Source organism: Strigops habroptila, unplaced genomic scaffold (assembly GCF_004027225.2).
Source record: "Strigops habroptila isolate Jane unplaced genomic scaffold, bStrHab1.2.pri NC_044298.1_ctg1, whole genome shotgun sequence".
Lineage (NCBI taxonomy): Eukaryota > Metazoa > Chordata > Aves > Psittaciformes > Psittacidae > Strigops > Strigops habroptila.
In genome coordinates, this window is record NW_022651055.1 from 541,509 (window position 1) to 556,942 (window position 15,434).

Sequence of the window (15,434 nt, forward strand, 5' to 3'; positions counted from 1 at the left end):
CGGGGCCGCGCTGTCACCGGCCCCTCCCCTCACCCCCTCCCCCCACCCCCCTTTTAACCGATTCCCCCTTTTTTTGGACAGAATAAACGTGAATTTCGGAAGAGGTGGAAGATGGGGGGGGGGGGGAGGGGCAGGGAGTGGGGGAGGGGCCTGGTGGGGGGAGGGGCTGGTCCCATCGTGTCCCAATGGCGCCGGAAAGGGGGGGAGGGGGGGAGGAGCACAACCTGTATGGGGGTGGTCTCGCCCCTCCCCCCCATTACCCACAAATTACCCCAAAACCCACCTGAAATGCCCCAAAACTCAGCCCCAAACCAGCTCGAATTGCCCCAAAATCGCCAACCCCCCCCCCAAAATGCCCCCAAACTGCCCCAAATGGCCTTAAACCAGCCAGAAATGCCCCAAACCCACCCCCGAGTGCCCCCAAACCTGCCCAAATTGCCCCCAAAAGGCCAGAAATGCCCCCAACCCACCCCAAGCGCCCCCAAATTGCCCCCCAAAACCCCCGAATTGCCCCCAAGCAGCTGGAAGTGCCCCAAAATAGCCCCAACCAGCCTGAAATGCCCCCCAAAACTGCCCCCAAAGCAGCTCAAATGACCCCAAAACTGGCTCGAATTGTCCTAAACCAGCCCCCAAATAGCCCCAAACTCCCCCAAAACCAGGGGGACGAGCCTGAACCCCCCAAATCCCCCTGGGATCCCCCCCAAATCCTCCCAAACCCAAACCCCACAGCTCCAAAGCTCCGGCTCAGCACAGAGCCCCCTAAAAAGCGGGCGCCCCAAAAAGCGGGGTCCCCCCAGCACCCACCCTGCTGGTCCCCCAAACTGCTCAAGCACCCCAAATCCACGGGGGGGGGGGGGGGGGGGCCCAAAATTGCTTTGGGTTCATTCGTGAATTCAAGGGGCTCAGAAAGGGGCAGACCTACCAGAAAGGGACACCCCAATAAAGGGACACCCCAAAACCACTCCTGCCCCCCCCCCCCGCCCCAAAGGGCCCTGGAGGCACCAAAAGCAACCGCGGTGCCCCCCAAAACGCTGCGGTACCCCCAAATCTCCCCGAAGCACCACCAGAGCGGGCAAGACCATGAAATGGGGGGGGGTTTGGGGAGGCCCAAATGTGATTTGCACCCCACAGCACCCCCTCTTTGGCAGCACCCCTCCTGATGCCGTGTCTAAGAGCATCCCTCACGCAACGGGCCCTCCCCGCTGCTCTCGGTCATCCGGGTCCTCTCGACCTCCTGGTGGAGCTCCAGGAGGGTCCAAGCGCGCCCCTTCCCCTTGTGCCCCGGGTAGACCTGGCCCCCATCCGCCGCCTTCCCCATCCCAAAACCTGGCTCCGCGGACACGAAGCTCCTTATTCCACGGTCTCCGCTGACACCTATTGACCTGTTACCAGAACTTGAGCTCCTCTGGTGGCCCTTTACATCCTCAGCTCTTTCCTTCTTCTTCATCACTTCTCCTTTCAGCTTAAAAACGCGCAGTTTTGCCTCTGATTCTATAAACTCTTTGGTTTCGGGATCTATGGAGGTTGTTTCATAGGGACAAAGAGTCTCTTTTACAACGCGGTCACATCCATCCTGCTCTAACAACGCGCTCATGCTTCGTGGGCTTTGCTTACAACAACAGATTAGACACATTAGACACAAGATTAGACACATGAACCACTGAAAACATGGACCAAGATGCTAAAGCCCAACAGGTTTTGAAGGAAGAACAACGAATTCCCTCCTGCTCTGTTCCCTTTCCCAACCTGTGGATGGTTTCCTCCATAACCGGCAGCTACACGTGGCACAAAGCGATGTGTGTGTCTGCTGCGCATGGATTCCTTTTGGGGTTAGATCTGTATGGTCAGATTTAGCTCCAAATCAACTCAACCACATACCACGGCACCAGGAAGGTGGTTTCCAACTGTATCTGCAGGGCCCTGCATAGAAATACTTGTGTACAGGAGTGGAAAGGAGCTTAAAGCTCAACTTCTTACAACCCATGGGTTGAGACACCTCCCATAGAGCAGGTTGCTCCAATCCCTGTGTCCAACCTGCCCTTGGACACTGCCAGCGATGGGGCACCCAAACCTTCTCCATTCAACCCATTCCAGTGTCCCAGCACCCTCCTGGTGAAGAACCTCTTCCCAATATCCCATCCAACCCTTCCCTCTTCCAGTTGGAAGCTGTTTCTCCTCATCCCATCCCTCCCTCCCTTGCCCAAAGCCCCTCTCCAGGTTCCCTGGAGCCCCTTTAGGCTCTGGAGCTGCTCTAAGGGCTCCCCTTAAGGAGCCTTCTCTTCTCCAGCCCAACTCTCTCAGCTTCAGGATCTCCTGGGCTGTGGGTGAAGGCCAATGATCCACAGAGGACGTGGATGAGAAGTTAATACCATTTCCTCTACTTTCACCACTGCTTTTTGCAGTCAAAGCAAAGCACAACAGCTTAAGAGCTTCATCTTGGAAGCAATCAAGGTGTGAAACAGCTCCCAGGTCAGTTTGAATGCATAAAACGAAGTGCAAATGGAGTTGGTGCCTCAAAACATGGTGAATTCTCCAAGTTCCTTGATGAAATGTGCCCTCCTCAAACTCATCAAACACAAGTCTCGAGGCTCAAAGTTTCGCATGAACATGAAAGAGAAGTTTTTACCTGGATTCAAAGCTCTTATTCAGGTCCTCTCAACCTCTGGTTCCTGCTTGGAGCTACTGGTAGGTCCAAACATGCCCCTTCTTCCCCTTGTGCCTTGGGTAGACCTGGCCACCTTCCCATCCATCACCTTCCCCATCCCAAGACCTGGCTCCACGGACACGAAGCTCCTTATTCCATGGTCTCCACTGACACCTATTGACCTATTACTACAACTTGAGTTCATTTCTAGAAGAGGATTTGTGTCCGCTTCGTGTTTGGCCTTCCCTGGAGGAGGGATTCCAAGCGGGATGAGCTGAGGAACAGGGACAGAGCCGCACAAAAGAAACCCCAAAACTTCCTCCCAAAATCTCACCTTATTCCCCCCCCCGTCAACTTCCAGCCGTCCCCACTTGGGGCATCACCACATGAATCCTCCTCCCGCTTTCTTCCAGACATTGGAAGACAACCTCAATGTCTCAGTCATCATCTGAACCATCATCGATACCATCCCCAAATCAGTGCCAATTCACAGTTGAATTAAAAGTCGATTATTGCTCAATACCGGATACACCATGAGCTGAATCCGACCGTGACGTTGTGGTCCAAAGCACCTCGGCTGGGGCGACCGTCACGAGATGCCACCCAAACACAAGATATTGGGTGGCAAAGCAGGTTGGGCGTCAAGTTTTGGGGTTCCTCCTCCTTTTTGGTGCTGAAGGGAAGCACCTTCCAAAGGCTTTGTCTCCTCTTTGCACCCGGCATTGGATGCTCTTTGGTCCCAACATGGGACAAGGAGTGAGGAGGTTCCCACCTCAGGGTGTTCCTTCACCCGGGTTGTGCTTTGGGGACTCCATCGTCGTGCTCCACGTCCCCATTCCCTTCTCCGTGACGCTCTGCTTGGGTATTCCCGCTTCCCTCCCTTTGTTCTGCAGCAGATTCCCATCAAATCTGCTTATTCCCAGCCCCAAATCCCTCCTGTTTTCCAGCTGGGGTGCCTGAAGGGGGGGGTGGCATCGCTGGTCCCAAAGGGATGCTCTTTGGGATGCTCACGAAAGCTCAAAGGCTTCAGGACAAAAGGAGGAGCATCCGGATGCGCCCGGGATGTTGTGGGTTGCCCCAGAGATGGGATTGGGTTGGGCTGAGGCTGCGTTAGGGAATCCCGATGGATCTTCTGGATCTGTGGGAAAGAGCTTTTCCCTCTTGCGGGATGGGTCGGAAACGCTTTGGGCAGCGGATGAGCAGGGATCAGAGGAACATCCAGGTTGTGTCCTGGGAGCCCCCGCTCCCTTTGGAGCTTCCCAGCGCTCTGTGCCTCAGTTTCCCCACCTGTGAACCAGGGAGAACAGCGACATTCCCGACTTCGGGATCAGGCTCGGAAAAGGTGCTGTTCCCGATGCTCCTGTGTTTAGGAGAGATCCCAAGCAGGGACGGCTCCATCTAAATCACAAGTACCATTGGTTCGGGAGCGCTGTATTCCCTGGAATAGCTTCTGAAGGACCACACCAGCACAGAGGGACACGGTTGTCCCGCTCCTTGGAAGCTGAGCTGGGAGAAGGGAAAGGGATGGAGCAGGATGGATGAGCTCTGCTCCTCGGGATGGTGCCCGCAGGGATGGGTTTTCCATGGAGCATCCTCGTGTCGCTTTGGGATTGATGGGTTTTCCATGGAGCATCCTCGCGTCGCTTTGGGATTGATGGGTTTTCCATGGAGCATCCTCACGTTGTTTTGGGATTGATGGGTTTTCCATGGAGCATCCTCGCGTCGCTTTGGGATTGATGGGTTTTCCATGGAGCATCCTTGTGTCGCTTTGGGATTGATGGGTTTTCCATGGAGCATCCTCGTGTCGCTTTGGGATTGATGGGTTTTCCATGGCACATCCTCACCTTGCTTTGGGATTGATGGGTTTTCCATGGCACATCCTCATGTTGCTTTGGGATTGATGGCTTTTTCCATGGAGCATCCTCGTGTCGCTTTGGGATTGATGGGTTTTCCATGGCACATCCTCACGTCACTTTGGGATTGATGGGTTTTCCATGGAGCATCCTCGCCTTGCTTTGGGATTGATGGGTTTTCCATGGCACATCCTCGCCTTGCTTTGGGATTGATGGGTTTTCCATGGCACATCCTTGTGTCGCTTTGGGATTGATGGGTTTTCCATGGAGCATCCTCGCTTTGGGATTGATGGGTTTTCCATGGAGCATCCTCGCGTCGCTTTGGGATTGATGGGTTTTCCATGGAGCATCCTCGCCTTGCTTTGGGATTGATGCTCTTGAGCCTCCCTTTCCCCTCGCGGTGCTTTGTGCGCTGCGGGATAAGGAAGCCCGGAGCAGGATGCTCTTCCCTAAACCCGGACAAACGCTGGAGCGAGGACGCCGGGATCGGGCCATGCCGAGAGGGAGCAATCGGAGCGCGAGGAACAGACCCCTCGGGCTTAGACCCCTCCAATCCCGCGCCCGGGGGGTGCTGCCGATGGACGAGGCCGCTTCCTCGCTTGAAGATGCTTTTGGGGCATTTCCAGAAGCTTTTGGGGCTCTTTGGGCATCATTTGGGGGAATTCCAGCCCTTTGGGGGGAGTTTTGAGCCGCTTTGGGGGCATTTGGGGGGGTTTTGGGGCAATTCTGGACAATTCAAGCCGCTTTGGGGGCATTTGGGGCAGTTTTGGGGCAATTCGGGACAATTCAAGCCGCTTTGGGGGCATTTGGGGCGGTTTTGGGGCAATTCGGGACAATTCAAGCTGCTTTGGGGGCATTTGGGGCAGTTTTGGGGCAATTCGGGGCAATTCAAGCCACTTTGGGGGCATTTGGGGGGGTTTTGGGGGTGGGTCGGGACAATTCAAGCAGCTTTGGGGGCATTTGGGGGGGTTTTGGGGCTGGGTCGGGGCAATTCAAGCCGCTTTGGGGGCATTTGGGGGGGTTTTGGAGCATTTCGGGACAATTCAAGCCGCTTTGGGGGCATTTGGGGGGGTTTTGGGGCAATTCAGGACAATTCAAGCTGCTTTGGGGGCATTTGGGGGGGTTTTGGGGCAATTCGGGGCAATTCAAGCTGCTTTGGGGGCATTTGGGGCAGTTTTGGGGCAATTCGGGACAATTCAAGCCGCTTTGGGGGCATTTGGGGGGGTTTTGGAGCATTTCGGGACAATTCAAGCCGCTTTGGGGGCATTTGGGGGGGTTTTGGGGCAATTCAGGACAATTCAAGCTGCTTTGGGGGCATTTGGGGGGGTTTTGGGGCAATTCGGGACAATTCAAGCTGCTTTGGGGGCATTTGGGGGGGTTTTGGGGCAATTCGGGACAATTCAAGCTGCTTTGGGGGCATTTGGGGCAGTTTTGGGGCAATTCGGGACAATTCAAGCTGCTTTGGGGCTATTTTGAGCTGATTTGGGGCAATTTGGGTGGGTTTGGGGGTATTTGGGGCTGGTTCAGGCTATTTTGGGGCACTTCCAGCTGCTTGGGGGCATTTCAGGCCTTTTTGGGGGGCAATTTGGGTACATTTGGGGGTGCTGGGGTGGGTTTGGGGTGTTTCTGGCTGCGTTAAGGCCATTTGGGGGCAGTTTGGGGGCGCTTGGGGTGGTTTGTGGCTGGTTTGGGGCAATTCAAGCTGGTTTGGGCTCAGTTTGGGGGCATTTGGGCTGGTTTGGGGGCACTTGGGGTGGGTTTGGGGACCCACTGCACCCCCAGGGGGGTCCGGACCCCCACAATGGACCCCCCCGCGCCCCACAGTAGTTTGGGCCATGCCAAAGGGACCTCCAAAGGGGTTCGGGCTGCACCAAAAGCACCTCCCGGGGGGGGGGGGTGTGTGTCAGGCTGCCATAAGGGGACCCCACAGCACCGCAGGGACCCCAATTTTGGGGACCCCAACCCTGAACCCCCCCCCAAAGCCCCCCTCAAACCTTGAGCACCCCCAAGTTTGGGGACCCCCAAATTCAGAGCCCCCAATTTTGAGGCCATTTATTGAGCATAAACCTCCCTTTGAACAAAACCGGGGGGGGGACACCCCCAAAGGGGTCCGGGGGGGCCGGTTTTGGGGTCCCCCCCTAGATGAGGTCCATGAGGATGTCCTCCTCCATCACGCTGGGGGCCTGCACCGGGGGCAGCCCCGGGGGGGGGGATGGGCCCGCGGGGGGGGCCGGGGGGCAGCAGCATCTGACCTGGGGGGGGAAGAGAAAGGGGTTGGGGGGAAGCGGGGGGCAGTTGGGGGGCGGGAATGGGGCAGTTGGGGGGGGATTGGGGCAGTTGGGGGGAGGGAATGGGGCAGTTGGGGGAGGGAATGGGGCAGTTGTGGGGCAGGAATGGGGCAGTTGGGGGGAGGGAATGGGGCAGTTGGGGGGATTGGGGCAGTTGGGGGGGGATTGGGGCAGTTGGGGGGAGGGAATGGGGCAGTTGGGGGCGGGAATGGGGCAGTTGGGGGGAGGGAATGGGGCAGTTGGGGGCGGGAATGGGGCAGTTGGGGGGTCCCAAAGGGCTGTTTGGGGGGGATTGGGGCAGTTGGGGGGGGATTGGGGCAGTTGGGGGGTCCCAAAGGGCTGTTTGGGGGGGATTGGGGCAGTTGGGGGGGAAATGGGGCAGTTGGGGGGGATTGGGGCAGTTGGGGGGGGAATGGGGCAGTTGGGGGGGATTGGGGCAGTTGGGGGCGGGAATGGGGCAGTTGGGGGGTCCCAAAGGGCTGTTTGGGGGGGATTGGGGCAGTTGGGGGGGAAATGGGGCAGTTGGGGGGGATTGGGGCAGTTGGGGGGCAGGATTGGGGCAGTTGGGGGGCGGGAATGGGGCAGTTGGGGGGCAGGAGTGGGGCAGTTGGGGGGCGGGAGTGGGGCAGTTGTGGGGCAGGATTGGGGCAGTTGGGGGGCGGGAATGGGGCAGTTGGGGGGCAGGAGTGGGGCAGTTGGGGGGCGGGAATGGGGCAGTTGGGGGGCAGGAGTGGGGCAGTTGTGGGGCAGGAGTGGGGCAGTTGGGGGGTCCCAAGGGGCTGTTTGGGGGCCTGGGGGTAGTTGTGGGGGGTCTCGGGGGGGGTTTAATGTCCCCGGTGTATTATGGGGGGTTTCGGGAGCAAGGGGAGGGGCTGGGGGTGCTATGGGGTGTCTATGGGGGTTTCTATGGGGGTTATTATGGGGTGCCCATAGGGTTGCTATGGGGTGCTATGGGGTGTCCGTGGGGGTTATTATGGGGTGCCCATGGGGGTGCTATGGGGTGTCTATGGGGTGTCTATGGGGGTTATTATGGGGTGCCCATAGGGTTGCTATGGGGCGCTATGGGGTGTCCGTGGGGGTTATTATGGGGTGCCCATGGGGGTGCTATGGGGTGTCTATGGGGTGCTATGGGCTGCCCATAGGCATGCTATGAGGTGTCTATGGGGGTTATTATGGGGTGGTCATGGGGGGTGCTATGGGGTGCCCATGGGGTTATTATGGGGTGTCCATGGGGTGCCCATGGGGTTATTATGGGGTGCCCATAGGGTGCTATGGGGTGCCCATGGGGGTGCTATGGGGGTTATTATGGGGTGCCCAGGGGGTGCTATGGGGGTTATTATGGGGTGCCCAGGGGGTGCTATGGGGGTTATTATGGGGTGCCCATAGGGTGCTATGGGGTGCTATGGGGGTTATTATGGGGTGCCCAGGGGGTGCTATGGGGTGCTATGGGGGTTATTATGGGGTGCCCATAGGGTGCTATGGGGTGCTATGGGGTGCTATGGGGGTTATTATGGGGTGCCCATGGGGTGCTATGGGGTGCTATGGGGTGCCCATGGGGTTATTATGGGGTGCTATGGGGTGCTATGGGGTTATTATGGGGTGCTATAGGGTGCTATGGGGTGCTATGGGGTGCTATGGGGGTTATTACGGGGTGCCCATAGGGTGCTATGGGGTGTCTATGGGGTGTCTATGGGGGTTATTATGGGGTGCCCATAGGGTTGCTATGGGGCGCTATGGGGTGTCCGTGGGGGTTATTATGGGGTGCCCATGGGGGTGCTATGGGGTGTCTATGGGGGTGCTATGGGCTGCCCATAGGCATGCTATGAGGTGTCTATGGGGGTTATTATGGGGTGGTCATGGGGGGTGCTATGGGGTGCCCATGGGGTTATTATGGGGTGCCCATAGGGTGCTATGGGGTGCCCATGGGGGTGCTATGGGGGTTATTATGGGGTGCCCAGGGGGTGCTATGGGGGTTATTATGGGGTGCCCAGGGGGTGCTATGGGGTGCTATGGGGGTTATTATGGGGTGCCCATAGGGTGCTATGGGGTGCTATGGGGTGCTATGGGGGTTATTATGGGGTGCCCATAGGGTGCTATGGGGTGCTATGGGGTGCCCATGGGGTTATTATGGGGTGCCCATGGGGTGCTATGGGGTTATTATGGGGTGCCCATGGGGTGCTATGGGGTGCTATGGGGTGCCCATGGGGTTATTATGGGGTGCTATGGGGTGCTATGGGGTTATTATGGGGTGCTATAGGGTGCTATGGGGTGCTATGGGGTGCTATGGGGGTTATTACGGGGTGCCCATAGGGTGCTATGGGGTGCTATGGGGTGCCCATGGGGTTATTATGGGGTGCCCATGGGGTGCTATGGGGTTATTATGGGGTGCCCATGGGGTGCTATGGGGTGCCCATGGGGTTATTATGGGGTGCTATGGGGTGCTATGGGGTTATTATGGGGTGCCCATGGGGTGCTATGGGGTGCTATGGGGTGCCCATGGGGTTATTATGGGGTGCTATAGGGTGCTATGGGGTGCTATGGGGTGCTATGGGGGTTATTATGGGGTGCTATGGGGGGGGGGTGTCTCACCAGCGATGGGCGCGCGGGGGGGCCCCATCCAGGGCTGGGCGGGGGGGGGGCGGGTGCAGCAGCGGGGCCAGGCCCTGGTGCGGGAGCAGCGGCTGCGGGAGGTGGTGCAGCGCCTGCGCGGGGGGGGGCACGGCCGCCTGGGGGGGGGGTCACGGGGGGGTCACGGGGGGCAAAACCCCCATGGGGGGGGTGCCCCCCAAATCCCCCCCCCCCCGAGCCCAACGGTGCCTCCAAACCCACCCCCCCCCCCCCCCAGCCAGTATGGGGGTGTCACAACACTAAACCCCCCCCCCCCCCCCCTTTTGGGGGTCCCTATTTCTTTGGGGGGGTCCCTATTTTTTAGGGGGTGTCCCTGCTTTTGGGGGTCTCAATAGTCTGGGGGGGGGTCCCTGTTTCTTTGGGGGGCCCTTATTTCGTGGGGGGGGTCCCTATTTCTTTGGGGGGTCCCTATTTCTTTGGGGGGGTCCCTATTTTTTGGGGGGTCCTTATTTCTTTGGGGGGTTCCCTATTTCTTTGGGGGGTGTCCCTGCCTCTGGGGGTCCCCATTCTCTGGGGGGGGGTCCCTATTTCTTTGGGGGGGTCCCTATTTTTTAGGGGGTCCCCATTCTCTGGGGGGAGGACCCTGTTTCTTTGTGGGGTTCCTATTTCTTTGGGGGGGGGGGTCTCTATTTCTTTGGGGGGGGGTCCCTATTTTTTAGGGGGTGGCCCTGCTTTTGGGGGTCTCCATTCCCTGGGGGGGGGTCCCTATTTCTTTGGGGGGGTCCCTATTTCCTTGGAGGTCCCTATTTCTTTGGGGGGTCCCTATTTTTTAGGGGGTGTCCCTGCTTTTGGGGGTCCCCATTCTCTTGGGGGGGTCCCTATTTCCTTGGGGGGTCCCTATTTCTTTGGGGGGTCCCTGTTTCTTTGGGGGGGGTCCCTATTTCTTTGGGGGGGTCCCTGTTTCTTTGGGGGGGTCCCTATTTCCTTGGGGGTCCGTATTTCTTTGGGGGGCCCCCCATTTTTTAGGGGGTGCCCCTGCCTTTGGGGGTCCCCATTCTCTGGGGGGGGGGGTCCCATTTGGGGGTGTCCCCCCCCCTCACCGGTTGCTGGCTCAGGAGCAGGCTCCGCAGCTGGGGGTTGGCTCCGGGGTTTTGGGGGCGCAGAAGGGCCCCCCCCGCGGCCCCGCTTTGGGTCGGTCCCGCCTGGGGGGGGGGCGGGGGGGGCGGGGCAGGCCCCCCGGGGGGGGGGGGGGGGGCGGGGGGGGGGGGGCCGCGGGGGGGGCGGGGGGGGCGGCGGGGGGCGGAGCTTGCTGCTGATTGGCTGCCGCCTGCTGCTGGGCCCGGAGCTGTAACTGGGGGGGGGGGAATGGGGGTGTTGGGGGGGGGGGGCACCCCCAAATTGGACCCTCCCCCCCCCCCGATATAGGGACCCCAAATCCCCCCTTAGGCCTCTATCACCCCCTCCAAATGGCCCTGAATCCCCCCCAGATCCATCCAGGGCCCCCCCAAGCCCCCCCCTCCATGGTCTCAGGGTCTCCCAAACCCCACCAGGGCCCCCCCAAACCCCCCCCCAGACCCACATAACCCCCTCCAATGGCCCCAAAGCCCCCCGCCCCGGTCCCAAGGGTTACCCCAAAGCTACATAATCCCCTCTAAATGGTCCCAAACCCCTCAGGACCCCCCCAAAACCCCCCCAGGACCCCCCCAAATCCCCCCCGGACCCCCCAAAACCCCTCAGCACCCCCATAGCACCCCCAGACCCCACAACCCCCCCAAAACCCTCCTCAGGACCCCCCCAATCCCCTCCAAACCCCCCCAAAACCCCTCAAGACCCCCCAAACCCCCCCCCAGATCCCCCAACCCTCCACAAACACCCCCCTCAGGACCTCCCCAACCCCCCCCGACCCCCCCCCCCCCAAAACCCCCCCAGGACCCCCCCAAAACCCCCCCAGACGCCCCCAAAACCCCTCAGGACCCCCATAGCACCCCCAGACCCCCCCAATCCCCCCCAAAATCCCCTTCAGGACCCCCCTAAACCTCCCCAGGACCCCCCCAATCCCCCCCAAGACACCCCATAGCCCCCCCCAAAACCCCCCCATACCCCCCAAATCCCCCCTCAGGACCCCCCCAGACCCCCCAGGATCCCCTCAAACCCCCCCAAACCCCCCCAAAACCCCTCAAGACCCCCCCAAACCCCCCCCCAGATCCCCCAACCCTCCACAACCCCCCCCTTAGTACCCCCCCAAACCCCCCATAGCCCCCCCAAACCCCCCAGACCCCCCCAAACCCCCCCGGACCAGGCTCTGCTGCCGCTGCTGCTCCTCCATGATCCCAACCGAGGCCAAACCGGGGCTGAGCTGCTGCCCCGGCAGCTGGGGGGGGGGTCAGGGTGAAATGGGGGGGCCCAGGGGCACCCCCAAACCTTAACCCCCCCCCCCCCCCCATCGCCCCCCCTTTACCTGCGGCTGCACCCCCGAGGCCACGGGGAGGGCCCCCGGTTGCTTGGGCAGGAAGGAGGCGGCTGCAGGGACTGGGGCTGAGCCCCCCAACTGCGGGGGGAGAAATGGGGTGATGGGGGGAGCAAAGGGCCCCCCAAGTGTGGGGAGAGCAATGGGGTGATGGGGAGAGCAATGGGGTGATGGGGGGAGCAAAGAGCCCCCCAAGTGTGGGGAGCAATGGGGTGATGGGGGGAGAAATGGGGTGATGGGGGGAGCAATGGGGTGATGGGGGGAGCAAAGGGCCCCCCAACTGTGGGGAGAGCAATGGGGTGATGGGGGACAGGAAACACCCCCCCAACTGCCCTATAGATGCTGTGGGTACCATAAGGGTGCTATGGGTGCCATAAGGGTGCTGTGGGTGCCTTAGGGTGCTGTGGGTGCCATAGGGGTGCTGTGGGTGCCATAAGGGTGCTGTGGGTGCCATAGGGTGCTGTGGGTGCCATAGGGAGCTGTGGGTGCCATAGGGGTGCTGTGGGTGCCATAGGGAGCTGTGGGTGCCATAGGGGTGCTGTGGATGCCATAGGGTGCTGTGGGTGCCATAGGGGTGCTATGGGTGCCATAAGGGTGCTGTGGGTGCCATAGGGATGCTGTGGGTGCCTTAGGGTGCTGTGGGTGCCATAGGGTGCTGTGGGTGCCTTAGGGTGCTGTGGGTGCCTTAGGGTGCTGTGGGTGCCATAGGGAGCTGTGGGTGCCATAGGGTGCTGTGGGTGCCATAGGGAGCTGTGGGTGCCATAGGGGTGCTGTGGGTGCCATAGGGGTGCTGTGGGTGCCATAGGGTGCTGTGGGTCCCATAGGGGTGCTGTAGGTGCCATAGGGGTGCTGTAGGTGCCATAGGGAGCTGTGGGTGCCATAGAGGTGCTGTGGGTCCCATAGGGGTGCTATGGGTGCCATAAGGGTGCTATGGGTGCCATAGGGTGCTGTGGGTGCCTTAGGGTGCTGTGGGTGCCATAAGGGTGCAGTGGGTGCCATAGGGTGCTGTGGGTGCTCTCTGGGTGCTCACCCCATGCTGCTGCACCCGCTTGTGGTTGGTGATGACCTGGCGGATGCTGTTGTGTTCTATGGGTGCTGTGGGTGCTGTGTGGGTGCAGTGGGTGCTGTGTGGGTGCTATGGGTGCTGTGTGGGTGCTCACCGCGCGCTGCTGGTCCAGCTTGTGCTGCTGCACCTGCTTGTGGTTGGTGATGACCTGGTGGCTGCCATTGTGTTCTATGGGTGCTGTGGGTGCTGTGGGTGCTCTGTGGGTGCTGTGGGTGCTGTGTGGGTGCTATGGGTGCTGTGGGTGCTCACCGCGCGCTGCTGGTCCAGCTTGTGCTGCTGCACCTGCTTGTGGTTGGTGATGACCTGGCGGCTGCCGTTGTGTTCTATGGGTGCTGTGGGTGCTGTGGGTGCTCTGTGGGTGCAGTGTGGGTGCTATGGGTGCTATGGGTGCTGTGTGGGTGCTCACCGCGCGCTGCTGGTCCAGCTTGTGCTGCTGCACCTGCTTGTGGTTGGTGATGACCTGGCGGCTGCCGTTGTGTTCTATGGGTGCTGTGTGGGTGCTATGGGTGCTGTGTGGGTGCTGTGGGTGCTGTGTGGGTGCTATGGGTGCTGTGTGGGTGCTCACCGCGCGCTGCTGGTCCAGCTTGTGCTGCTGCACCTGCTTGTGGTTGGTGATGACCTGGCGGATGCCGTTGTGTTCTATGGGTGCTGTGGGTGCTGTGGGTGCTCTGTGGGTGCAGTGTGGGTGCTATGGGTGCTATGGGTGCTGTGTGGGTGCTCGCCGCGCGCTGCTGGTCCAGCTTGTGCTGCTGCACCTGCTTGTGGTTGGTGATGACCTGGCGGCTGCCGTTGTGTTCTATGGGTGCTGTGTGGGTGCTATGGGTGCTGTGTGGGTGCTGTGGGTGCTATGGGTGCTATGGGTGCTGTGTGGGTGCTCACCGCGCGCTGCTGGTCCAGCTTGTGCTGCTGCACCTGCTTGTGGTTGGTGATGACCTGGCGGCTGCCGTTGTGTTCTATGGGTGCTGTGTGGGTGCTATGGGTGCTGTGTGGGTGCTGTGGGTGCTATGGGTGCTATGGGTGCTGTGTGGGTGCTCACCGCGCGCTGCTGGTCCAGCTTGTGCTGCTGCACCTGCTTGTGGTTGGTGATGACCTGGCGGATGCCGTTGACGAAGCCGCTCTGGTCGTAGGGGATGAGGCCCATGAAGATTTTCTTCTTGGAGGAGTAGAGCAGCATCAGCACCCGCACGTCGCACGGCGCCGTGTGCGGGAAGTGCACGCAGCCCGCCTGCAACACGCAGCGCGCTCAGCACGCGCCAAGCACGCGCCAGGACACGGGACATGGAACATGGGACACGCTATGGACATGGGACATGCTATGGACATGCTATGGACAGGGGACATGGACACAGGGACACGCTATGGACATGGGACATGCTATGGACACGCTATGGACAGGGGACATGGACACAGGGACACGCTATGGACATGGGACATGCTATGGACAGGGGACATGGACACAGGGACACACTATGGACATGGGACATGCTATGGACACGCTATGGACAGGGGACATGGAACATGGGATGCGCTATGGACATGGGACACGCACACAGGGACGCGCTATGGACATGGGACATGGACACAGGGACACGCTATGGACATGGGACATGGACACAGGGACACGCTATGGACATGGGACATGGAACATGGGACACACTATGGACAGGGGACATGGAACATGGGACACGCTATGGACATGGGACATGGACACAGGGACACACTATGGACATGGGACATGGAACATGGGACACGCTATGGACAGGGGACATGGACACAGGGAAGCGCTATGGACATGGGACATGCTATGGACACGCTATGGACAGGGGACATGGAACATGGGACACGCTATGGACATGGACACAGGGACGCACTGTGGACATAGGACATGCTATGGACACGCTATGGACATGGGACATGGACACAGGGACACGCTATGGACATGGGACATGGAACATGGGACACGCTATGGACAGGGGACATGGACACAGGGAAGCGCTATGGACATGGGACATGCTATGGACACGCTATGGACATGGGACACGCACACAGGGACGCGCTATGGACATGGGATATGGAACATGCTACATGCTATGGACAGGGGACATGGACACAGGGACACACTATGGACATGGGACATGCTATGGACACACTATGGACATGGGACATGGGCACAGGGACACACTATGGACATGGGACATGCTATGGACACACTATGGACAGGGGACATGGAACATGGGACACGCTATGGACAGGGGACATGGACACAGGGAAGCGCTATGGACATGGGACATGCTATGGACACGCTATGGACAGGGGACATGGAACATGGGACACGCTATGGACATGGACACAGGGACGCACTGTGGACATAGGACATGCTATGGACACGCTATGGACATGGGACATGGACACAGGGACACGCTATGGACATGGGACATGGAACATGGGACACGCTATGGACAGGGGACATGGACACAGGGAAGCGCTATGGACATGGGACATGCTATGGACAGCTAATGGACATGGGACAGCACACAGGGACGCGCTA

General features: G+C 60.0%; 1 protein-coding gene across 1 annotated transcript; it reads right to left on the reverse strand.

Annotated features, from left to right (window-relative positions):
• Positions 1–6,523: 6,523 nt before the first annotated feature.
• On the reverse strand, positions 6,524–14,298 carry LOC115618834 (mediator of RNA polymerase II transcription subunit 25-like). The gene is made up of 6 exons (XM_030510768.1): positions 13,923–14,298; positions 11,812–11,901; positions 11,650–11,724; positions 10,454–10,704; positions 9,375–9,511; positions 6,524–6,749 (listed from the first exon to the last, which is right to left on the reverse strand). Exons 1-4 carry the CDS (start codon positions 14,058–14,060, stop codon positions 10,465–10,467), a joined length of 543 nt encoding a protein of 180 aa, XP_030366628.1. The 5' UTR covers positions 14,061–14,298; the 3' UTR covers positions 6,524–6,749; positions 9,375–9,511; positions 10,454–10,464.
• Between the last annotated feature and the right edge of the window lie 1,136 nt (positions 14,299–15,434).